This window comes from Sapajus apella, unplaced genomic scaffold (assembly GCF_009761245.1).
Source record: "Sapajus apella isolate SASKATOON/1434 unplaced genomic scaffold, GSC_monkey_1.0 scaffold87, whole genome shotgun sequence".
In the NCBI taxonomy this organism is placed as follows: domain Eukaryota; kingdom Metazoa; phylum Chordata; class Mammalia; order Primates; family Cebidae; genus Sapajus; species Sapajus apella.
The window spans coordinates 6,152,062-6,179,426 of record NW_022437027.1 but is presented as its reverse complement, the minus strand read 5'-3'; the positions used below and the strand labels follow the sequence as shown (position 1 = coordinate 6,179,426).

Sequence of the window (27,365 nt, the reverse complement as noted above, 5' to 3'; positions counted from 1 at the left end):
TTTTTTGTATTTTTAGTAGAGACAGGGTTTCACCATGTTGGCCAGGATGGTCTCGATCTCTTGACCTCATGATCCGCCCACCTCGGCCTCCCAAAGTGCTGGGATTACAGGCGTGAGCCACTGCGCCCGGCCAGGTTATCCTATTCTATAGTAAGCATACTTTATAAGCAGGACTACCCACTTGTAACTGACATATATTCTTAAAATAGTCTCTGGTTTTAAAAGTAATAATCAAAACATTTTCTGTGAGTACCATTAAATGAAATATTTAATAGTATAATCTAATAAACCTGAATCATATTTTTCTATTCTATTCTTTTCCTATATTCCTTCTAATTAAAATTGCCAAATATTCAAATGCTTATATTTTACTAAATAATTTTCTAGTAACTGAAAAAAATATGTATTTGGAAAGCACTATGCTTCTTCATCTTTTCTTAGCATTATTTATCAGCTTCTAACCTTCTCTTTTTTCCTTACCTCAACTCCCAGAAGAGCAGCCCAGGTTAAACCTCTCATAAGAGGAGGAATGTCAACTCTTGCTTCTTTCCAGATTTGGTTTTTTTTATATGGATAAGCCTATGATATCAAAAAATAAATGAAAATGTCTCAAATTACCTAGTGCCATCTTTTAGTCTAGACAGTTCTGATTATAACTGTCAAAAACCTGGAGTGACTTGCAATAAATTTCAAAGTATCTGCAATATTGTGTCTGGTGTTAGTACTACATATAAATAAGCAGTGGAATAAATCCGTAACATCCTGCAAAACTTTTATTACATAATTAAAAAGAAGAGCTGATTCTACCTGTTTTTTAATCCTTCCTCTCTATTTTGTGCTCTGGGGGGATTTTAAAGGAGTCAGATGGAGGATAATAGTATCAGCCTCATATGGGTTAAGTAAGATAATGCAGGTAAAGCACTCTGTTAAAAACATGGTGACAGAGAAGTGTTCAATAACTATAAGCTACTATTATGGGTACTTCTGCATTGTGCATATAAATTTGTACTTTTATAAATTTGTGTCTTAGAAGAAATTTCTAAAACAGTATAAATAGGATAAAGGACACATGTTGTTAAGGTTCTTGATATATGCACTCAAATTGTTTTACAAAATGTTTCAGTCCATTCACATTTATCCCAATAGAATGAGAGTTCCAATGTTATTGCATTTGTGCTCACTTTGCTAATGCAGTACACAAAAACACCCATTATTTTAACTTCTATTTTTTTTTTTTTATTCCTAGTGAAGAACAATTTGAATAGATTTACTAATTGTATTTATATTATGTACTGTATCCATTTCTCTGTTTCAATATTGATGCTTTTTACTGTTGACTTTTAAGTTTTCTTTTAAAAAATAAGGATATTAGTCCTTGTCTAACATGATTTTGCATAAGTAACAAAACTTGTTTTTCTTTTGAATTTTACTTACTAAGAACATGTATCATTTTTAAAATTAAAGAAAGTTAACTAGACGCGATAGGTCATAAAAATTAGTTTTCTCATACTCAAGATTTCCTAAAAATTATCGACAAAATTAAAGAAAAATTCCATATGGGCGATTGTTAACACTTCATACTTTAGAATCCATACCTTTAGCAGCCTGTCAAAGAGAATAATTCTGTTTAGTTGGTACTCTGTGTCCTTCTCTCTGATGATTAAAGGGAGAGTGGCAGCTGCAGACAACTCATTATTGCTGTTTGAATGAGGTAAATTAGACTGGCTGTAAAAGAGAACCAAAGGCAAAAAAAATTCACAAAAGGTACAAATTTTTTTTTTCTTTTTAACTCTATTGACAGTGATTTCAGAAAAAATTACAAAATTTTAATAAACCAAAACATCATGTTTTTATTTTCTATTTAGGAAACACAGTTCAAAGAAAATGTATAAAATTCTTATAAATCTAATATAAACAGAAAGAAAACTAAATGTAAAGTGAGATTATATATACTCACTCATCTTCAAGTAATGGGTAAAATGCTTCTCCACCAACATCTTTCAATCTCTGTGTATTTAAAGACAAAATATTTACGTATAAACATCTTGGGCAGAAACCCTGTTCCTTGTTTAAAAAGAAAAGTAATATAAAAATTATAAATTTATAAAGGGACCTAGAAAAATATAAAATAGAATCTAAAAATCAGTTCTTATCATAAACATGCAAATATACCATGCCTCTGCTGATTTAGGTTTGGCTGTGAAAAACATCTTTTTTTTTTTCTTACCTATAGGTATCACTCACAAATGTTAGACACTTATCATGATATATTTTCCAAACACAACTCAGAGTTACTAGCACTAGTATAAAACTTAATGAATGAAAAAATTAAGTTATATGAAGAAAGATGATTAAAAAGAGGTACTATATATCCATGTATATACTAAAAGCACAACGTAGATTTATTTTTGCTTTGGCATAACACCAGCTAAGTCAAAAGGAAAGGTGCTAGGAAAAGGATTCCAAAAAATTTCTCACAATATACTTTGAACATGTATGACTCAAATATCTAATAAATCGATGGACAGAATTCACTTAATGATTGTTTTTTACAAAGTCATTATAATAAATGTTGTTCCTAATAACAATTCTGACAGGATTATAGGTATTCTTCAAAAACATAAGCAGGAAGGCAGTAGTAAAGTAAAATGATAACCACATTCTAAGCAAGGTGATTAAGGTTAATTGCATCTTCCCTGCTGCTCTGCTGTTCAACTTCCAATTTGAAGGCAGAATGTCTGCTCCTATGGGGACTGATAAAGAAGTTCAAGCTCTGTGTGTAGCAAGCACTGGTCTTCTGTTGATTAGAGTCATTGTGCACCCATGTGAGTTATTCTTAGAATTTTTAAAGCTGAAAAAAAATATTTAACTCAACACTAAGAATCTGGCAAACACTAAATTTATGCCTGGTTCTTCTCTAAAAATTAACGTGCTGTGCACTTATCTTATTCATATCCTATTTTAGTAAACCTTTAGGTATATCTTTCATATATTGAAATTTTAAGTAAAGAAAGAAAATTTTCCCAAGTTTTACTGCATTAATACATACATCTTTTTAAATATTAGTTTTCGGTATCCTGAATGTCATACATTTTATTTACTAAGTCTCTTGTCTGTCTTTTCCAAATAAAAAGTAGCACATTAGGATTTTTAAAAGATGAAAATAGTTGTTCAAAAACACTAAAGATAAAAATTATTTGGTTTCCATACAATTTTAAGATTCAGCAAATTAATATTTCTTAATAAGTATAGAAGAAAAGTATTTTAAATTTCACAGGTAGAACTATAAAGGAATTGAGACCGTAGACTTGAAGCCTACATTCATTTAACTCGGATGGAATTTAAATTGAAGAAACAAGAGCAAAGCAAAATCAATTGAAATCATATATTTTGGATGTAATTTATTGTTTGCTGCATGGTATTGTTACTTATTTTGTTACTTTACACATTCTTTCAAAGAGATTATGAATTCAGAGTATTAAGTAGTAATAATTATATATTTTAATTTTCTGTTGCTGGCATTATGGCAGAGAAGAGATTCTAATACTTTCCTACTATATAACATGTAAAATATTCAATGATTAGATAAAGCCTTAAAACATAAGAAAAATGCAGTGATAACAGATATAAAACTGGGCCTACAGAGAAAGGAGTTAAGAACTATGGTCTAGAGATTAAGACCATAATGAGATAAAAATTTGAGCACCTGCATAACAGACCTTCAGAATGGAGAAGACCCTTCTAAAGCCACATAAAGAAAAAACTAGAGGAATTGCTAAGACAGGAAACAAGGATAGGTACCTATTTTAGCCTTAGCTGTGAATGATTAAAAATAAAAAAGCTAGCCTTTTTAGACTTCCAGTTTCTTATACAAAACATAAACAACTTAGAAGTCATCATTCTTCCTCTAACAAGCAAAATGCTGAACAAACTGAAAATCAAGAACTCTTCTCACATTTATCAGAATCAGAGCCGAGTGATGTTCTAAAAACTGGAGGGATCCTCGAATACAGGCAAATCACAGCTACCAGGTACACAGCCACTGCTGGAGCCTGTTAAGATCAATTAAAAGGTAATTATCAAATACCTGGAGGCTGAACACAAACTAGTATGGGAGAGAAAAACTTCTGGAAGCCCAGCTTTAGGGAGGCCTTCCTTGCTTCCATGAGATTAACCCCCACAGGTCCTTCCAGGTTCTCAGGGTGAAGATCTGAGAAAAATACCCTTGACTTCCTGCAGGGGGAGGAGGAAAGTAACCAATCTGAAATACCAACAGAGTACTCTGTTTTCCTTGAAAGAGGCCTGCCTTAAAGGGAAACTCTTTTACCAGGTCCTAACTAAACTTGGGTTTTACAGAAATCTAGTCAACTTGGGAAGGAAATATTAAACTCCATTTCACTCTAGTCTTTGATGTAGGGGAAAAGAAATACCCAACTCCAGCTCCTCTAGCTTTCCTGTCTCAGGTGGGGGCAGGGAGGGGTGGGAAGCTGAGAAACCTTGTGAAGGTCACAGCCCAGGAACACAGGCTCACTAAAAAACTGAGACTTAATCATAAGATTATAAAATACTTTCCCCTATACTTTACTACAATATTAATAGGGCTTCCATATAAAAACAGGATTCATTCCTTCAGTTACTATATAGGAAGAAAATAATTAACACATCACATGAAGAGAAGTGCAATGGAGGAAAAAAGCAAAACAAGCTAAAGAGGATAAAGAGTACAAGGGATAGGTGCGACACTGCTATTTTATAAAGGATGGCCAACAAAGGCCCACCAGTAGGTGACATTTTAGCAAAGAATGGAAATAAAGGAGATGGAAGCAGTGGAAGAGTATTACAGGCAGTGGGAAGAGCAAATATAAAGGCCCCAAAACATATAACTTTAGAAATGATTTTAAAACAAAATTGATAACCTGAGTAAACTTACAACCATTAAGAAGACTGAAGCAATGATTAAAAATACACCCAGATAGGGATAAGGAGCCCTTACAATATAGTTTTAAAGCTAACTGCCAGGAAACATTAAAGAAATAGATATATGTAATCATATAAGTCTTTCAGAAAATAGGAAAAAAAGGCAACACTCTCCTATTTATTTAATGAGACTAGTATTCTCCTGATACCAAAATAGCCTGGTGCAGTAAAAGAAAAGAAACTCACAGGCCCATCTCACATAGAAACAGAAATGCAAACATTCTAAACAAAATATTAGAAAAATCAAAACACAAATGTATAAAAAAGGAAAAATGAAATGCTGATCTGATTGGGTTTATCCCAGAAATATAAACATGGCTTAACATTGGAAAACCCCATCAACAGAATTAAATTCATTAACATAATACATAAAAAAGCATATGACCATCTCAATAGATACAGTAAAAATACTCAGTGAAATTCAATACCCATTCATAACAAAACTTGTAACAAACTAAGAAGACCTCTATAACTCAATGCAACAAATATTACACTTAATTATGAAATATAAAAAGCAACTTTTTTTTTGAGATGGAGTCTCACTCTGTCACCCAGGCTAGAGTGCAGTGGCGCAATCTCGGCTCACTGCAACCTCTGCCTCCCAGGTTCAAGTGATTCTCCTGCCTCAGTCTCCCAAGTAGCTAGGATTACAGGTGTGTGCCACCACGCCCAGCTAATTTTTTTGTATTTTTAGTAGAGACAGGGTTTCACTGTGTTAGCCAGGGTGGTCTTGATCTGCTGACCTTGTGATCCGCCTGCCTTGGCCTCCCAAAGTGCTGGGATTGAGTCACCACGCCCGGCCAAATGCAACCTTTTAAGACTAGAAATGACACAGGAATGCCCACTACTTCTGTTTCTATTCAATGGTGTTATAGAGGCTCAGCAAAAATAATGAGAAAAGATGAAGTGAGTAGATAAGAATTAGAAATGAAGGAAAAGATACTACCTTAATTCACAAGGAAAACCAAAGAGAATCTATAGACATATTATTTGAAAAAGAATAGGTTCAGCAATGTTGCCGGATATAAAATCAACATAAAAAATCAATTGTATTACTAATTATGCACAAAACAGTAGCTGAAATGGTATTTTAAAAAATATTATTGATATATTTTTTAAAACTCATCTACTGGTATACTTGAGATTTGTACAATTTACTATATGAAAATTTTGCCTAGAAAAGAACCATAAATAAATCTTAAACTCTTAATGTTTCAGCTGAATTGTAGTAATGTCTTCATTTTACTTAAAATGCAAGAACAAAAAATATGATGGATTGATGAACGGCTAGAAGGATAAACTGACATGTGATAAAGGAAGTAAAATGTTAATTCTAGAACCCAGGTCAGGGATTAGCAAACTGTTTCTATGCAGGGCCATATAATAGATATTTTTAGCTTTGTGGGCCATGTGGTCTCTATTGCAACTACTCATTTCTGCCAATGTAGAACTAAACAGCTATACATAACAGGAAAATGAATAGGTCTGACTCTATTTTGCTAGGAGGTCATATCAATGCTGGATCTAGGTGGGAAGTTGTTCACTGTAAATGCTTTTCAACTTTTCTGTTTAAAAATTTTTGAAATAAAATTTTAGAAGAAAATCATACTCATACACACACACACACACACACACACACACACACACACACACACATATACATTCTTCTATTGGCAAGAGCAACAATGAATTGCCTTAGGAATAAATCTTATAACTGATATACAGAGACTAAAAGAAAATTGTTATACCTATAATTTTTTATGAACCTCTTTATGATGATTATACAAATCAGCTTGTAGAGGAAGATGTTAAAGAGCTCCTACTCCATTTTGAGGACAAAAAAACTGAAGGTCTTCCCTTGCTAGGCATCAACAGTTCACATAAAACTATGGATTAAAGCAACGTGGTATTAGCTAAAATTAGACAAACAGGCCAACAAATCAGAATACCAAGGCCCAGAAACATATCCATACACATAGAAAAAGTTGGTATTATAGATCAAAAAAGTGAAAACTATTCAACATATGGTACTGAGACAAGGAGTCTTTTTTTAATCAATGAAATATGATATTGGAAACCCTCCTTACAAAGTTAATAAAAAATAAATTCCAGGTGGATTAAATAGCTAAATGTGAAACAATTCTTTAAATCTTTTAAAAGGAAATATATAAACACATTATAAAAATACTTATAACCTTGCTATGACTTTAAATAAGTTACAAGAAAAAATACATCGAATAAAATATATTTGACTATAAAAAGAAATACTAATTAAAAATTTAGAATTCTATTTAATACAAGATAAGAATCAACAAGTTGAAGGACAAGCCACAGATTAGAATATATTTTCATGACATATAGCTCACAAAGATACAATATCTGGGATATAGTGTTAGAAGTCCTCAAATTAATAAGAAATCACTCAACAGAAAAACCAAGAAATATGAACTAGTAAAACACAGAAGAGGTAGGCAAACTGCTAAAATATGTGAAAAGACTTACAATTGCACTATCATCAGGAAATTTAAAATTAGTGTTATTGTAAAATACCTTTCCATACCATTGGATTAATAATTTTTAAAAATTTGATAAAAGAAAGTGTTACCAAGTAAATAAAGAAATGAGAACAGTTATCCAATGATGGTGAAAAGATAAACTGATAAATCATATTTTGTGAACAATCGGATAATAAATCTCAAGTCATACAAATGCAATTCTACTGTGGGGCACACACTTTACAGAAGCTCTCCCATATTTTGTGAAATCAAGGAGGAATACAAGGCTTCTTGTGTATCTGTAAGGTTTTAACTAAAGAAAAAAAACTAAAGTAGAACTGTCAAAATATAATTCTTACATTTCTTAGCTGGCATAATGACAATGTCACAGTGGTATCATCTAAAAGTGAGCTTCTATCTCGACCTTGTCCAAAGCTTTCGCCATCCTCAAAGAGAAAACTGAAAAGAAATTTTTAAAGATAAGAATATGCACACAAAATCCAGCTTATTGTCTCTTCTAGAAAGTAAAGTTTATTCTAAGTCATCAATCCCTTCTTCAAAAGAGAATTAAACTTTAGACTGGATGTTTAATAAAACAATGTATTGAGATTTCTTCAAACAAGTCTCATTTTTAGATATCTCTTGAGTAGGTATGAATATAAATATAGAGAATTTCAGAAAAACAAAAGTGTCATTTACAACTCTTTGTTCACGCAGTTTCAAGGCTAACAGTACTCTCTTGACATTAACCAAATGTTTGTTCCTGAGAAAGTTTATAAGGGTGGAAAAAGACAAAGGGAAGAAATAAAAAGCATACTGGATAGTAACCTCACAGAAGAAAGAATATTGAATAACAAATGAATAAAATTTGTTTATAATTTCAATAAATTAGTTTTAAGAGTCTATATATCCTTTTCACCATTCCTTCTTGGAATTTTTGTAAACATGTCTCTGATTTTCTACTTAATTCAATGTATGATGGTATAATCATAGTTAACATTTAAAATCAGATTAAGAGAGAAAAAAAATAGAAAATAGTCAATCCGAACAATTAAAACAAAAGTTTAAAATGTAAGAAAATGATGAGCAGGTGACTTCCACAGTTACCTACAATGATCAAACCTAAGTCTTGAAATCTAAAAATTAAAATTTTATTTTATTTTGAGACAGGCTCTCTCATTTGCTCAGGGTGAAGTGCAGTAGACTTGGCTACAGCTACTGCACTTGGCTCGCTGCAGCCTCAACTTCCCTGGGCTCAGGTGATTCTCCCACCTGCAGCTGCCTGTGTAGCTGGGACTACAGGCACACAACACCATGCCCAGCTAATTATTTTTTCTTTGTAGAGACAGGGTTTCACCATGTTGCACCAGGGTTTCACCAGGCTGGTCTCAAACTCCTGGGCTCAAGCAATCCACCTGCCTTGCCTCCCAAAGTGCTGGGATCACAGGCATGAGCCACCAGGCCCAGCCTAAAATTAAAAGTTTAAAGTATTAGTAGAAGCTCAAGAAATTTAGGTTCATATTTTTTATGAATAAACATGAAGAGCAATGTTGATGATAATCTTAGCCCCAAGGCTGTAGAGGTATTTAACTTCCAGTCTAATTTCTAGCATGACATCTTCCTATGAAATTTTGCAGATTTTTTTGCAACACACTAAGCACAGTGATCATCTCTACAACACACAGTGAGGCTACAGAGTTCATTTACATTTACAAGTATGTTTGCGAAAAGAACATAATTCTTCAGAGTAGGCACACTAAGCTAGTTTTTAGTTAATGCTCTTAAATATCCTATTGTGGTTTGTATATTTTTCATTAACATCAATTATTCCAAGATCTTCCCTAATATTAGCTTCATTTCGTACAGGTCACAAAGCAAAGTACTGATCAAAGACAACTGATGGGAACTCTACAATTAGAAACTTTGGACAATCAAAGTGTTGATTCCAATTGCTTCCAATAATCACTTCATTGGAATGCCTACCAAAAAAATTTTTAAAACAACAAATTTTCTTTTTTATTATTACCATATATGTACAATTATAACTATTTATTTATTTAAATTTTCAAGAGCAGTTACTTTCCTTACTTGGGGAGTGTGCAGATAGGTGGTTTGGATCGAATGATTTCCTTGTTGACAAGCTCTTTCTCCAAGTCACCTCCAGCCAAACACCAAAGGTAATAAACTTCTTCAATAGATCTTTCTGCCAGGTAATCATTGTTTATATCTATTAAAAGCAAATTTAAGAAATCACTGTACTATATTTTCTACTTTTATTAAAAGTCAATAGGCAATAATAGCTGCCATTCTAAAAAAAATAAATAAACACTAAAGAACAGACTTCTAGTTTCTAGTTCTGATTGTAAGAAGCCTGAAATTTGCTACTCCATCCTAACAACAAATAGAAAGTTGAAAAGGCTGAAAAATCAACAATTATTGGATCTGTTAGAGAGTTGAGGACATAGGGCAAACTTCTGTCCCAAGTCTGGAGACAGGAGAATACAGGGAGCTACGGCCTGCTGGAAGAGACATTCGTGGGCAGTGCCTCAGGAACCAATGCCAAATTTGGAAAAGAAATGGTAATTAATAAATTAATAGAGGCTCAATGTAGACAAATCTGAAAGTTTAAAACTCCAGAGGGAACCAGTCATAAGGGATACCCCAACACTCCTGTGAGTTTTATCACCAGGAGTTTGACAAGGTTGTCACATTAAATACTGGAGAAAAATGCTCTTATGTCTCCAGCAGTGGCAGTGGAAACGGAACTATTTTGAAATACTATGAGCACTGTTCTTAACAACATCTGCCTTCAGGATAAACTGCTTAGTTAGAGCCTAGCTTGCATGGGTAATATCAGAGCCTAACTGACCTGGAAAGAGGAAATACCAAAGTGCAGCCAGCTCTAGCCTTCTACGTGGTGGTTAAGGTGTGGGGAACAGAAGCATTCTGTAGTCAGTCCTATGATCAGCTCTCAATCTTTAAGTGAGCCAGTGACTCTGGACAAAGTGTTTCCTTGCCCTTAAGGAGTGGCTAGAATGAGCTGGAGCTTGGTACTTCCCTTATCCTACCTGGAGGTGGAGAATCTGCCAGATTCTCCACTGGCAGATTCTCATTCAATTTTTGTAATAATTTGAATGCTCCAGGCTGAAAATAATATACTACTAAAAGTGGCTTATATAATAAAGACATTTATTCATCTCTCTTAATACAATCATAGGTACAGGAGGGGCCTATGCTTGTCAAAATTCCAGACCATTTCCTGCATTCAGAAGAGAAGAAAGTGGTGTACCTATGCTGCAGTACCTTTCCTGTCACAAAAATTTTTTTTCCCTATAATGCCCAGTAATTTCATTTAGATCCCATTAGCCAACCCTAGTTCACAAGCTTACTGCCCATATCAAGGGAAACCAGAAAAAGGAAAATCCGGAATTTTTACCCTTTATAATACATAGTATTGGTAATTTTACACTGTATATTGCAAAATGAATAAGGGTAGAAAACAGCACATGGGGAAGGAACCAGCACAAATTGTTCCTTCCCTCATGTCTCAAGGCAATGGCTGGCTGCCTTTTCTGAAGTCTTCCTTGATGTCCTGGACAGAAATACAGAACTAGGTGCTCCTGCTGTGCTGCCATTGTGCTATACTCAAATTGACCTTCATTTATAATAGTGATTGTATAACTAAATGTCTGTCATGCCATTCCATTTGGCATGAATGTTACTTAAAATACAGTATGTGACACATACCAGGAACTCAATAAATGTTTAATTGAATGAATGTTTAGTTAACTATTTTCTGCCATGACTTAAGTCACAAAAACTTTTCAGAATAGAGGTAACTTACTGGTGTCACTAAACCTTACATTCCAAGAGTTGTAATCTTCACACAAGAACTGAAAGACTAAAAGCTGATATTCTCTTCAACATTCACAATATAATGGTATATAATTCTTTTCAATAATATTTTTAGATATCATTTATAAATAAATTATATAGAATATCAGTAACTTAAATTTAAAGGATAAACTGTTAGTTTAAGTGTGTGTGTACGTGTGTGTGTGTATGTTTATTCTAGCCACTCCTTAAGGGCAAGGAAGCACTTGTCTAAAGGCTAGAGGCACAGGCTCCCTTAAAGATTCAGACGTAATCACAGGATTGACTATACAATGCTTCTGTTAACCTTAACCACCACATAGAAGGCTAGAGCTGACTGCACTTTGATATTTCCCCTCACCAATATACATATATATATTTGTGTGTGTGTATGTGTATATACTTTTTATTTTTTGTAGAGACAGGATATCTCTATGTTGACCAGGCTGGTCTCAAATGCCTGGCCTCAAGCAATCCTCCTTCTTTGACCTCCCAAAGTGCTGGGATTATAGGCATGAGCCACCACACCCAGCCAGTCAGTTATATTTTAATCACTTCCAGAATCATCTCTTAATTCCCAGATAACTATCTATATCACTAATACATATTGTTGATAAATTCAGCTGAAACTAGGATAAGAAAACTTCCTTTAAAAACAAGGCTCATATTATTTTATATGCTTTAATTGATCATTACCTTTACACAACTGACTGATATCCTCAGGCAGAGTTAAATCGGCACATCTCAGAGAAGACGAAAATAGACTGGCAGGTTTGGTAAAGTGGGTATATAAAGGTGACACCTCACTGAAAACTTTGTCCTTCATTAATTCATCTGGGGTTAGCCTTGAAAACATTTAAAATACAGAGCATGAATGAAAGTCATAAAAAATTTCCTATAATAATGGCATATATTCAAGAGGATAAACATCTTAAATATCTCATTAGCACAGAAAATAATACAGCTCTCCTTTGCAGAGTCTACATGTATACTTTTATATTACAATCAATTAACTGTGAGTAAATACTGAAATCTGATTTTTTTTTACTTATGTTGTACTTTCTTTACCTTATGATGTATCAAAAATATCACTCCATAAGAGCTTCTGCATTTTTTTTTTTACTTTTAGCCTGATTAGCATTCACCTGCTTTACTGAATATCTTAATAATAAATATGCAAACTATTATAATAATACCTTTTGGGTTTTCTTCCTGTCCTTTACTTTAATGTGTTACATTCACACAAAACTGCTATTTCTCTTTAACATGTCTTGATAAAGTTGTTTTGCTAAAGACAAATTTGGAAACACTATTTTCAAACATTATATACTTAAGGAGTTTAGGAATAGCTGTGTGACTAGCAGTGATATCATCAAATGAAAGTCAATTAATGAACTTCTAAGAAATCCTTTCTTATTATCAACAATTGTTAGTTTACTATATCACTTACCCAAATTCATTGCCATAATACATATTGACAACAAACTTTTATTCTCAATTCTCTGATGATATTATTGGGTCTAGGAATACCTACATTCCACAGTTTAGTTGATTTTCTACTTAGAAGCTTGGAAATGAACTAGTACCTTCTTTAGTATATGTCAGTTTTTGACCATGGTTTAACTTTAACTACTTTTTCATTTATTCACAAAAAATGAAAGCTTACATCACTCACAGTTATGATGCTGATGTCAATTTTATATTACTACATATGTACATTATGTATATTTAATCCATTACGTTAGGACAAATAAGAAAAAAATCAAGTGCTTATGTGTAAAGGATCTCAGTGTAATTCCAGTATCTAAATAACATCAACCTCTTAGAAGGATGGAAGGTGAGACATTTCTTCAAAAGATCTATCACAGTTTCAGGAAGCTCCTGGTAAAGAGAGAAAATAATTAATTAAAATGATCAATTTTAGTAATATATTTTATTTAAATGTTTGATAATCTAGAAGGTTTTGTTTTTTTAAAGTTTTTATTTGTACTTTATACAAATTTAGTCACTGTGCAAAGGCAAATACTTAACGGGAAATAAGCATTGCTTTAAAATAGCTTGCAATTGGATTAACAGATTGCCATGTTTTTATTGTATCCCCTCCAAAGTTTAGGCTTAATGAACTTTGAAACTTAATGGTCAATGTGATGGTATTAAGAGGTAGAGCCTTTAAGAAGTGATTATGTCATAAGAGCTTTTCCCCTGGTGAATGGCATTAAGAGGCTTATAAAAGGGAGACTTCATTTAGCAATTGCCTAGTTTGCCCTTCAGCCTTGTGAGGACAGTATTCTTCTCTCAGGAGATTGCAGCCCTCACTAGACAACTGAACCTACTGGTGCCTTGATCTTGGACTTCCTAGTTTCAATAGGTGTGGAAAAATAAATTTTTGTCTTTATAAATTACCCAATATTAGGTATTTTGTTATAGCAGCACAAATGGACAAACCTTGATAATGACAAAGATTAATGACAAACCTTTATAATGTCCAGACAACCATGCTCTTCAGCCAGAACTATTAAAGTGTCATCTACACAATCTATAAAACAGAAAAAAACTATGAATAAATGCTTCTTTTCTAAACTATCCAACAAATCAGAAAATAAACTCTGATCAAAAATGTTTTAATGGAGTAATGCAGTTCTGGAACTCAGAATACTAAAAACTTTATCATTTTGTTAAATTTCCTTACATGTTTTTATAAAAATGAAAAGCTTCAGACAAATACTAATTGAAAAACCGATACTGAAAGATATCAGCTTAACAAGTTTGATAAAAGAGCAATTCCTTTACAAGAAGGTAAAGATACTCGATCTCTGTCTCTAAATACATACATGCAGACACACACAGTTGACCCTTGAACAACATGGGTTTGAACTGCACAGGTCCACTTATATGTGGATTATTTCCAACCAAACATGAGTTGAAAAATACAGTATTTGTGGATGTGAAATCCAAAGTATGGAGGACCCATTTTTCATACACACGGATTCTGCGGGACTGACTATGGAACTCGAGTACACATCAATTTTGGTACATGTGCAGGTGCTATAAACAATTCTCTTCAATAAATGACTGCATATAAATATCGCCTTTAAGAAGGCTTTGTAACTTTTTTTTTCATGATTACAAGAAAAATTTGTTTTATTATACATAATTTGGAAAATGTACTTACATTTATCTGGGAATTTAAAGTATAAGTTTAGATTACAGACCACATTTAAGAATCTCCAAAGCTTCTTAATAGCTGTAGTATTAATCTTTGTAATTAAATGTGGTAAATCAAGTAAAATTTTTGCAAATTTACTTATAAATCATTATTATTCAATGTTTACTAATATTTTCCTGTACATATTCTTATTTGCAAACCTTCATAACTTGGATACTAATAGGTCACTCTTTTACATAAAGTGTTCTATCACTGTTTTTTTCTCCTTAATTATCAAACATGCTTAATTATTTCCAATCTAAAGCAGATTACATAAATTTTTATTAATTTGAATTACATGTTTGGATCTATATACATGAAAATACGTATTAGCCTTTTATAAAGAAAAATTAATATTCTTCTTGAGCTGTTATTTGTACATGATTCATCAGATAGAAAAATAGCTCAAACATTAAGATATACTGTCTGCTATAAAAATACAATTTTATATTCTCATTTTGATTTCACAAGTTAATTTACTTGGCTAGATCATAAAGCTATGATTATTTCCATCTAGGTTAAAATTCCTCAGAGAATAAAAAAATTTGTCCTATAATATTTTAGAAGGCACTTCCTATGCTGTTCTGCTGATCATTACCACTGATCATTAGTAACTTGAGCAAAGGGGGTATTTCAGTGTACTCACTATTTCAAAAGAACACATCATCAATGTTCATGATTACTAATAGATACTAAGTTATATTTATATTTGAAAGATAAACAATTTTCTGACATTTACCCAAAGTAAGCAAAAATTTTAGTCTTTCGGAAATATCCAAGCTCTGAAATAATTTTCTTCCCTAAATAAAATGAGAAAAGAAATTTGTGTTAATATTTACATCTTTTTTCTAGGGAGGTCTTTTTCTACTCCCATAGCTGAAACTGATTTTATCAGACATCTCCATTTATCTCAAAAAGTTTTATTGGATTTTTAAAGTCAGTTCCACTAAAGAAAAATTACCTGGTGAAATAACATTTTAGAATGTGTTGCAAAACATGTATCATTTAAAAATTTCATACATTTAAGGGTCACGATATTCTAGTTTGATATAAGCACTGTTCACTTTTGAGATCCATACATACCTGGATATCTAGAGGTATTCCGGGCCACCTGGAGCCATTGAGACCAAGATGCCTCCTGGTTAAGACCAATTATACCCTTTCATCTACCGAACTAATTGTTACTTGAATATAATGATTCAGGTGATCTATTCTCCATTAAAAATTTTCCTAACACTCCTTCCTCTTCCCACAATAACTTCAGACAGCCTTACTTTGTGCTCCTACACACCTGGTATATTTTTAAAAGATGCACACATTATATTTTAATTGTTTCCTTATTAGCTTCAGGAGGCTCCTTGGTATAAGGTCTGGAGTCAACCACTTATACCTTCAGCATTTATGAGCTGAGCAATGATTGTGTGCCAACTGAACTCTTCCACCACCAGACAGTTATATAATTTGGGAAAACTACTTAACCACCTGAAGTCTTACTTTTCTCATCTATAAAATTAAAATATTAACTGTACCACAGGTTACAGTGAGGGTTACATAATGCAGAGTATGCTTCATTAATGTTAGTTATCATATTTCTCTTATCATAAATAAATTAAGCTTATATAATCATTTAAATAAACTTAGAAGGAAAAGGCTTAAGAGTACCTGATGTTTACAAAGAGATGCTTTGATTTTTTTTTTAATAGAGAAGAAAAAATGTTCTTAAACACTTATCAAATCAGCACTACAGGTAGAGAGATCATTGAAAAAAAAGCTGTCAGTCTTCTCAATCTTAAATTACTGAAATTGCTGTAATATAAATCTAAAAATGCGGGTTTGATTTCAATATACTGTTAAACTTTTAATGGTACTCCATATATCTTATATAACTAAATATAAACATCTTAACTTAGTAAAAATGTACACATTACTAGAGATATCAAAATAATATACATCTGGTAACATTCACATTCACACTTAGTAAAAGAATGTTTCTAGGGATCCAAAAAAAATGTGAATTTATTAAACATGATTAAGTCAAATTAAACCTTTTCTCCTCATATGTAATCAATTTGTACAGCAAAAACATATTATTATTAAATAACTTTCCTCTCCAAAAGATTATTTCAATAAATGCACAATTTGTTTTTATTATATTAATATTTCTTTATACATACCACACAGAGCTCAAATAAAATGATTCCAAGAGACCATACATCTGATTTGGGGCCAGAAGGCAATGGTTTTTTACTTGGCATGTGATCAGTGGTTTTGAAAATTCCCTGTGCAATTACCTCAGGGGCCAAGTATGAGGGATATCTGTAATGATACATTAAAATAATGAATAATTACAACAGGGAAGGAAGCAATAGTACGTTTTTACAATCAGTGTGGTAAGATCTATGTAAAAGTCTCATGCAATTAAATTAACAACTGTTGCTAGAAAACATTCTAAACTAATCATCATAATACAGATATTTAATGTCAAGGAATCAAGAGTAAATATACACAAGTCCTAAATACTTTTAAAATCCTCAAGTCTCCCTCCAACATTAATTCCTTTCTTTGCTTTTCTCTGTATTTTTAACACAGTCCTCTAGGCTTCCAAGGACTTGTTTTTCCTTCATCCTTATTGCCTATCTTCTGTTAATACTAAATATTTAAAGTGTATTTTATCTTTTAAAAAGTAGTTACTATTTTTAGTAGTAGAATGTCAATGCTATAAAAAGATATAAATTGAAAAATGAACTCCTAGCTCTATACCCCTGTCATCCATACATATTTATGTGCATATAACTTTGCCCAGCCATGACCTCTGCTCCCACATGGTAGAATACTATACATATTGCTATATACCTCTCTGTTCTTTAAAAACACGAGTATAGAGTTTCCTCATTTTTGAAAACTGCCAATAATTTCATTGGTGCATTTAAATTGACAAAAAAAATATTTTAGAACTTCCATTATTTTGCTATTATCAGTTAGATGAATATATTATAAATATTTCCCACAAGTATATACATATAAAAGACAGATATATTCTTAGCAGTGGTACTCCAAGATCATAAGGTATGCAGATTTTAAATTTTGATTAATCACACCAAATTGCCCTTTGGAGAAGTTGTATCAACTTATATTGTCATAAGTTATACATGAGGGTGCCTATTTCCTCACAATTTCACTCACATAAAAAGTTTTTTTGAAAATTGTTTAGCAAATATTGAATAAATGTGAAACACTGTTGATTAAATATGAATAAGGTATAAAGAAGAAAGCTTCAATGAACACCCATGTACCAAGAAGCAGTTAAAGTGAAGAACATAAAATTATCACTGAAGGTCCCTTTGTTCTCCCTGATTCGATCTCCAGCCCTGTTCCTCAAAAGGAAAAGATGTCTAGAATTTTTATGTTTATCATTCTCTTCTATTTCCTGATGGTTTTGCCATATGTTTGTATTCCTAAAAAAATATACTGTTTAGTCAAGCACATTTCTGAACTTTATAACATTGGAATTAGGATGACTGTATTCTTTTGCTTTTTCAGTCAACATTATCTATATTGTTGCATGAAGGTGTATCCATTAAATTCTTATTTCTATTTTATGAATACATCATAATTTAGTTATACATTCAAATGTCAATGGCATTTAAGTTGTTTCCTGCTTTTCATCATTAATATTATGAACAATGTTGCACAGAATACCATGTATGGTATACATCTGAAAAAGGTTCCTAAGGGTAACAACCTAGAACCAGATTTCTAAGCTATAGGATATGTGCACTTTCTACTTCATTACATGACACCAAATGTTTTTCAAAAGGAGTTATAGCAATCTATACACCTGCCAGCAGTGAATGATAGCTCTTATTGTTTTACTTCTTCACCAACACTTGATATTTCACAGATTTTTTAATGTTTAACAATCTGGTATGTAAAATCTATTATGGTTTTAAATTGCATTTCCTTGAAAACTAATGACATTGAGGCATGTGTTCATATGTTTATTAGTATTTGGGTTTGTTATTGTGTGATATGCCCATTCAAGTCTTTTGCTTATTTCTCTAGTTGTTTTGGGGTCCCCAATACCACTCTCATGTTTAGAAATTCACTAGAAGGACTTAATAGGCCTAAGTGAACTCACAGCTAAGATTTATTACAGTGACACAGTAAGGACATAGCTGGATCACAAGGGACAAAGACAGAGAGGGAGTCTTAAGGAACCTATATGCAGGCTTCCTTATGCTCTAACCCTCCTATCAGAGATCACACACAATACATTCTTCTTCCAGCAACAAAAATGTAGCACCATGTATGTGACGTATTTTTTTCTCTCTTTTTTTTTTTTAACCTCTTTCCAATCTTGAAGAACAAATGTTATGTGATGTTTCTGGCCAGGGAAGTCCATTGAAAATTCAAGGATTTTATTTGGGACTTGTCACACAGGTACTCTCTGCCTGTCATGTACAAAAATTCAAGACCTCAAAAAGAAAAGCAAGGATTTAGCATAAACCGCTTTGGTTGTTTACAACGACAGTAAACTAGCCTCAGCAGTTAGGGATCCATGGGAACATTTTTGCAATCGAGGTTTCAAGACAATGGCCAATGGCAAACATTGCTAGCAGGATTTATTTTCTAAAGACAACAGTCTTAGGCTATGATAACCTTTTACTGCACAGTTGTTCTTTAATTCCAGATACTAATGCCTTCTTCAGTAATTATGACTTGACATACTTTCTACCACTTTGTGGTTTTGGTTTTTCTTTCTGTTTATCAGTAAGAAGTTCTTATCTTTCATTTATAATCTTTTTTCCTTATACTTACTGATTTTGTCAAAATAATCTATTATTTTCTCAAAGTTTCACAGTTTAGCCATTTATATTTAAGTTTCTTGATCCATCTAGAATTCATTTTTCATATAATGTCAGACAAGGTACAATTCGTTTTCCCACATAATCAACTGAGGCCTGTTCCCTTTATTGAAATCTCTGTCTTCCTAAGTAGTCTGTAGTGTCAGCTGCGCCCTAAATCAAATCTCCAAACATATGTAGGTTTGTTTCTTGGCTCCCTCATCTGTTCATTTGGCCAATTTGCCTAATAGTACAGTATTACACTGTTTTAAATAAAATATTTTATATAAAACATATTTTATTAAATATTACTGATAATTGTTAGACTTCTCAGAACAGACACATCTTTTAGATTCTCTTTGGGAAAATGTAGGCTCTTTGTAAGTGTTTGTTCTTCTTTATATACATTTTAAAACTACCTTGCCAAGTATTTTCTCTTTCATATACAGTTAAATTTTTATTGAAAATAGGTAAGATATAAAGACAGGCTGTAGAGAACTAACATCTTTACAATACTAACCCTAGCAATCTGTAAACATGCTATCTCCATATTTATATAGGTCTTCTATAATGTCTCTCAAAATGATTTATATTTTTTCCATAAAAGAACATACTGTCATGGGATTTTAGGGTGCTGCTTTGCCAGGTAGAAATCTCTACGGCCTTTACCTGAGTTTACTTGGTGCCTTTGTCTGAGTTTACTTGGGCCCACTGTGCTCATTCCATCCACTTGGACTGGCAGGCTGTGGTCGGCTCGAGCTACTGGCCTGGATGCCACGCCTGCCAAGGGAGAGCCAGGCATGGAGAGGCAAGGGGTATATGAGTGAGCGTGGGGTCTGGCACTGTGCACAGCCATGTTCAATGGCTGCAGCAGGGCAGGCAGGTCCAGGTGCTGGCACAGACGATGGCTCCCTGTAAGGCTGCAGCTGAACCAGGTATGTTGCAAGCAGCTTCCACGGCTGGCACCAGGGAACATGGTTGTGCCTGGAAGCTTGCAGATGCCGGGAACTGCAGAGCCCCAAAGAGACAGTCACAGCCCTGTCTTAGAAAGCTCCTCGGTCTGGGCTCCCTAAAGGGCTACAGCTCTTTTCTCCTGTTGTGCAATGTGGCAAGCAAGGGATTGTTTCAGCACTGTTTGTTATAGCTGTCTTAGCCCTACCATTTGGCAGGTCCCGAGTTCTTGTCCTGCATCCAGCAAGAATAAGGTATGTGGACAAGTGGAGGGTGAGCAAGGTAAATAGATTTATTTAGCTATAGAACAGCTAAATAATGGGTAGTTCCTCTCCACAGGCAGGGTGTCCCTACGAGTGTTCAGCCCTCAGCAGAAAGAAGACCCTGCAGTGGGTAGCTCCTCTCTGCAGCTGGCCATCTATCAACTGCTTAAGTCTGGCTGAATCCAGGGTTTTTATGGGCCTTAGATGGAAGAAGTGCCCATCCATTGGTCCATTTGTGGCCATGGGTGGGCCCAGAAAAAGCACAACGAGTTCCTGCTCATGTCCACAGGACCAGCAGGAACTCCCCAGGCTTCAAGCCCTTCTCAGCTTGAAGGTGGGGCTTCACCAGGGACCCGCCCCCTTTTGCCCAGGAACCTGTTTGACTCCTGTTCATCGTACCCAGGCTGTTCATGCTAAGGGGTGCCTACAGGCCAGTGCTGAGCTGCCCTCTGTCCCCCTTTGGAATCCCTCCCTTGCTTGTCAGTGTGCAAAGTCCACAGGGGGCTAGCATGTCCATGCTGCCTTGAGTGTGTGCACGCCTAGCCAGGGTGCAACAGTGCCTGGCCTTGGCCCCAACCTTGCTCAAAGATCAGAGTGGGCACAGGGAACACAGAGAGGCCAGGCAGTGGGGCAGACATTTCTGAGCCTACATCTGCACCCTGGAAAGCAGGGCTCCTGCCTGCTCCTGGCCCCCAAGAGCACAGGGAGTCTCAGGTCTGTAGCCCCAAATTGGGTGGCTGCAGCTATGTCCAAGAAAGGCAGGGCTGCTGCCTACTCTTGGCCTCCATAGGCTCCGTGAAGTGCCAGCCCCAGCAGTGCCTCCCCCATTGCAGCCAGTAGCATGGTAGTGGCCATTCCACGCAGGCCACTGCTGCCATCAATACCTTATCTGATTTTATAAAGTACGATTTTGCCTGTTCTATATCTTATATGATAAGCTATACAAGATATGATGCTATACATGTTTCATATACTATAGATTTCACATACAAAAATTTGACCTATCATCTCAATTAGAAAAAAACAAAAACAAAAAAAACTATGTACTTGAGGGCACTTGTGTATCTTTTTATAAACCCTCTACAACTACCAAAGAAACTTAAGTAGAGGATATGCTCAGCATAGTTTTGCTTAAAAAAAGAAAAAAAAATTTCCTATCAAAAATGCCCATTAGGATAGCCTTACAAACAACAATTTAAAAAGTGGTTAGTAAATAAGAATTAGACATGGGGCATTTGCTAAATTTGAATAAAAGAAATAAGAACAGTTTTAGAAGAGAGATGGAGTGAAATTTTGCCATGGTTATTATACATGTGCATGCCCTTTCTTCATTCATTGTCAGATTTAGTCGTGAGTACCACAATCTGGATTTTAAAACCAATTAAATTACGTCCTCTTACAATGATGAATATAATCAAAATGTATTTAAAAATGCATATCATATATGTAATACATAATAAGCAGACATTCAAATATTAATTCTATTTTTTCTCCTACCTTTTCTATAGCCACTTCCTCACACATCATTGCTAGTACTTCTTATTTACATTCAAAATACCAGTCAATTAGGTCAGGGAATGTGACTTAAATTCAATAGGGCAAATTTGGTTTTTAACTCCTTTTTTTTTTAATAGAATGATGATGGTGATACCAAGAAAATTATTATCTTCTTATAATTTGCACATGTATTTCTCTCATATACAAATTTGTATTGCATTAATTTACACTAAAATGATCATATTGTTCTTCTAAATGAATGTGTGATATCTCTAGAAACAGCTAAAGTCTAGTGGAAGCAGCACTCAACTAGATGTTATAATACCACTGTACCTGCTAGGCACAGTGGCTCATGCCTGTAATCCTAGCATTTTGGGAGGCCAAGGCAGGTGGATTGCCTGAGCTCAGGAGTTTGAGACCAACCTGGGTCACATGGTGAAACCCTGTCTCTGCTAAAAATACAAAAAATTAGTGGTGCGTAGCCATGTGCGCCTGTAGTCCCAGCTACTCATGAGGCTGAGGCAGGGAATTGCTACATGGGATGCGGAGGTTGCGGTGAGCTGAGATTGCACCACTGCACCCCAGCCTGGGCAACAGAATGAGACTCCGTCTCTAAAAATCAAAAAAAAAAAAAAAAAAAAAAAAACAAAAACCTGTATTCTAATTTCAGTTATACCACATACTCTATATGTGATTTGGGTTTCTTCATCTGTAAAACTGGAATATTAATGCCTACTTCACAAAACTTAAAAATATTAGTGAATATATAAAGACATTAAATAAAAATAAAAAATTTAATACAAATGCAATGATGTACTTTTATCATCAGCACAATATTTCCAGAAGTCACTGTTCATCTTTATTCCTGATTTCCAGCACATCTAACCCTAAAATGGTAATATAATAATGAGAAGTCAAGCAAAACTATAGGTAAATTATTACATCAAAAACTTCTGACAGGACAGAGATAAACTTTGTTTCAAATATTTTAGTTTCCCTTTTAATCACAGAAAAATTATTAAAAAATAATAAGCTCTAGAATTGTTATTTAATGTAGGTCATCTTTTTTCAACAACCTTCTCTTCTGCAGCATAGCATTTATCACTCAAAGACAATTACCAGAACTTTGCTGTGAGTATGACTGGTATAAGTGGCTTTCAACATCTGTTTGATGTTTTAACAAGGTATTAAGCTACTGGCCAACTGAAATGAATGCCCAATTTCCAAGTCTTTACAGTATTTTGAAACAGATGGTAACATTTTACTTTGTTGTTCCTTAATATTTGTCTTTTGAATCAACTGCAAGCTTCTTCTGGTGTAAATATTTTCTTTCATGCCTTAGCTGTTTGATCACTTTATTTTTCCTGGCTAATGTTTCACATTTTGCTCTTTGATATTTTCTGGTAAGACCTTTTAGGTCTAAGACTTCAAAGCAAGCCAGACCAAATGGTAACACAAGACCAATTCTATCCAAGCATTTTAAATTTAAGTGTAGCTCTTACTTGACATGGTTTAAGAAAAATCACCTCTTTTCTTCGATTCATCACTGAAACCTAAAGTACCTTTAAATAAAAATCAAAACCTTAAAGTAATTTTTATGTTATGTTTTTGGATTTCTTTCTTACACAAATTAATAGAGACAAAAGCAGCAGCAGAAATCACTTATACTACAGCTTCTTAAAAGTCACTTTGAAAGGCATTTATCATATATGACAAAGACGCTAGAGCGTCACTAAAAACTTACATTCAAATATAAGTTGAATAAAAAACCTCTTTCATATTCAAAAGGGTTTTTTTTGAACAAATAAGAAATTGTAGATTATCTTTGCAAAATGTCATTTTCATGCTTGTGAAACAAGAATTGGTTTTTGCCTATAAGTTTTCAGTACACAAAACTGTAAGACCATGAATTTATGTACCTTAATAAGTAGCCCATCAAAACAGAAACTTCTCCCACTAAACAATGAGCTTCTTGGGGACAGAAAGCAATCTTATTTTTGTAAAACCAACAAGCAGAAGAAAAATTGCTCAATAAATGTTTCCTCACTGACAAAAGTCTAAATTTATTATCTATGTCTTAATAGTAAGACACAGGTTATGAATTTAACAAAAAGTTTAGTTCAGAAAACTATAATTTGAGTTATAAAGAAAAAAGGGCAAGTTATGTATGAGGTGGATTAAAAAAAAATCAAATTAAGTTTTTAAGTAACATTCTGTTTCAAAAAGACACTCCACAACTCCATATTACAATTCTTAGTAATGGTGTGATAGAACTGATTTTTGGAAGCCCAAAGAGGAAAACTCAAATGCATACTATGAAAAAACAGCCACACTACAATTGAAAAAATATGATTAAGGTCTTTAGGTTAGATGATATTACTCCATCAAGTTTAGTTTCCTTATTTTGACAACTGTTCTGAGGTCAAGTAAAATAAAAGTCCTTCTTTTAGAAAATACAAACTGAAGTACTTAAAGTGTTATTATGTACATTAATTACTATTAAGCGATTCTAAAAAACAATCATTGTACACATATACACATGTATATTCAGAGAAAAAGACAGAAAAGCAAATGTAGTGAAATGTTAACATTTGGAGAAACTAATGAAGGGTATAGAGGAATTCTTTACGCTATTTTTGTAACTATTTTGTCTAAAACAATGTCAACTTAAATCTTTAGAAAAGAAAGTAATTATATTATGAAAATATCTAAAAGCAACCACACAAATATAACACAAATATCTTTATCAGAAACAACTACTTGAATATCTACGAAACAACCTTCCATTTCTTTTGTGGAGGGCAAATTACATCTACAATTCCATACTAAAAGTGCTTAAATAAAACTTTTTGAACTTAAACATAGACTTTCAGGTATGGAATTTATCTCTAATATCCACAGTGATTCAACTTGAGTCTTAATATACAATTATATTTTAGAGAAAAGGGGATTAAACATGAAACACTAAATTGAAAGTAATGTGAGAGTAATGTTTTTCAGTCTCTTGATGCACACACATTATCATTAATTGAGAATCTAGTTGTCCTTCATGCCTTAAGTTGATTTGATTCTGAATGAAATATAGATAATTAGGAAATTTATAATGTAAGGAAGGTTAACACTGTTAGTTTCTCTGCCAGTTCAATGAATGATCAACATCAAGGATCTATAGATGCTGGGAAAAAACTCATTGTCTACTCATTTAAAAAGCATATGGAAAAAAAGAGGCATTAATTTTTAAAAAGCTGTTTTCATGTCAAAAAGGAGTATCAAATATAATTAACAAAATATACATGTTAACAAAGATTACAAAATTTAAAAAGAAACTCAAAATAGAGGAAAACATACTCTTACCCTATTGGGAAATCAACATCATCACCATAAGCTGTCATGTGATAAAGTCCAAATTTAGCCAATTTAATGTGTCCCTACAATAATAAAGAGAAAAAACACTATCAAATGTTTTAGTATAATTGGCAAGGAAAATTATCATTATGCATTTTATAACTAAAGAAACCATTATAAAACAATATTTTATCAAAATACCACTATAAAAGATTTGTTTTAAAAACACAATTTTATAAAAAACTATCTGCCAATATTTAGTCTGCTTTACACTCATTAAATATGCACATAGGCATATGTACACATATATTCAAAATGACAGGTGACATTTTTTAGTATTTTTGCTGTTACACTGTCTAATTATTTCAAAAAGTTATTTAAAACAAAAAGGCAAAAATGTTTTCATCTGTCTTGAAACCCTGGTTAGAATGTTTTGCGGTAATTTTCACAGAGGAAATTTTTTTCCGCAGAATTGCAAGTCCATTTGTAGTTACAATTTAACTGTGAAATAGGAAAATTTAACTTGGAAAGATCAGTTCAAAAATAATCAAGATTTTGGTGAATCTGCTATATTGTTTGGGAACAAAAATAACTATCATAAGTATGAGGTTCTTAATAAGTGACAAATATAACTTTATGTCTTTTAAGTTTTTTCCCTTTTAATTTATAAGACTTTGAAAATACTAAGTTATCTTAAAATTGGTGTGTCTTCTCAAGAACATTATTTCCAAGTATTATAAAATATTTATATTTAAAAACAGCTTGGATTGATATGGCAATGATTCTTTACTGCCACAAATTTGAAATTAATGAGTACAATTTTCACTTTTGCCGTTTGTGTATTTGTTTTGTAGAGACAGGGTCTCACTCTGTCATCCAGGCTGGAATGCAGTAGTATGATCATAGCTCACTGCAGCCTCAAACTCCTGGGCTCGGCAACGCTGTCATCTCAGCCTCCCAAGTATTGATTTGGTAAAAGAACCAGAAAACAAGTATAATCCTACTAATACAGCAGATAATGCCCATGAAAAAATTTCTTTTAAGTTGTTTTTATATATTTTGTGAAGAAAAATAAAATTACAGTTATTCTTGAAAATATACAATCTTGCTTTCCATAATTCTCTTAGAAAGGTTTACTACCTTCTTCTTAATGCCACATAAGATTTCCAGTAGGGAAGCAACACTTCAATAGTAAAAGTAGGTAGGTATGAACAGTTGGTATATAAGGAGATAAATAGAAGAGGAAAGGAGGAAGAAGAAAAACAGAGAAAACACAATGCAGTTGGTTTATATAAATAACATTCTAGCAAAAAGAGCCATTTTCTTAAAAATGCAAACAAATTCAGAGAAGAAGTATGTTAGGAAGCCACAAGGCATTAGAAAAAAGAAGAAAATTTAGAAAACCATAAAGATAGAAAATGAGTCTTTTGGAAGAAAAAATAATCCATGTGAAAGATACACAGATTAAATAATTTAAAGATTCTTTTTTCAAAAACCACAATTATATCACTTTCATATTGTCTTTTCATTGCGAATATTCTTAAAACATATTCTGATTCTATTGTTCCTCTGATTGAGTAGGCCTGATTCCAGTTGCTTCCAATACCAAACAATATATAAATAAATATTTATTACATGATTTAACAATTACCTTTCGGTCCAACAGGATATTATGAGGAGACAATGCCCTGTGTACTATACCATGTTTGTTCATATACTGCAAGCCCTGAAGAACCTCAAATGCTATGCACAAAACGGTTGAACAGCTACAAAGAAAACAAAAAGTCAAAGTTCAATTACAAAGCAAATAAAGAACTTGATTTAACAAGTGAAATGTGACCTAGTAAAAACATCCAAAAAGTTTTATTTTTATTGCTCCTCTTTCATTCTGAGAACATAAAATCTGTATATTTTC

General features: G+C 33.2%; 1 protein-coding gene across 5 annotated transcripts in view; it reads right to left on the bottom strand.

The window, feature by feature from the left end:
* TBCK (TBC1 domain containing kinase) overlaps positions 1-27,365 on the bottom strand; it is a 272,708-nt gene that overhangs the window by 193,829 nt on the left and 51,514 nt on the right. For all 5 annotated transcript variants that reach the window (XM_032254843.1, XM_032254842.1, XM_032254844.1 and 2 more), the window contains 12 exons: positions 27,102-27,216; positions 25,460-25,533; positions 16,725-16,866; positions 15,290-15,350; positions 13,820-13,881; positions 13,165-13,226; positions 12,042-12,190; positions 9,561-9,699; positions 7,832-7,931; positions 1,958-2,007; positions 1,596-1,725; positions 481-579 (listed from right to left, as the gene is read on the bottom strand). In XM_032254843.1, the coding sequence (XP_032110734.1) occupies positions 481-579; positions 1,596-1,725; positions 1,958-2,007; positions 7,832-7,931; positions 9,561-9,699; positions 12,042-12,190; positions 13,165-13,226; positions 13,820-13,881; positions 15,290-15,350; positions 16,725-16,866; positions 25,460-25,533; positions 27,102-27,216 (1,183 nt within the window). The remainder of the gene's footprint in view (positions 1-480; positions 580-1,595; positions 1,726-1,957; positions 2,008-7,831; positions 7,932-9,560; positions 9,700-12,041; positions 12,191-13,164; positions 13,227-13,819; positions 13,882-15,289; positions 15,351-16,724; positions 16,867-25,459; positions 25,534-27,101; positions 27,217-27,365) is intronic.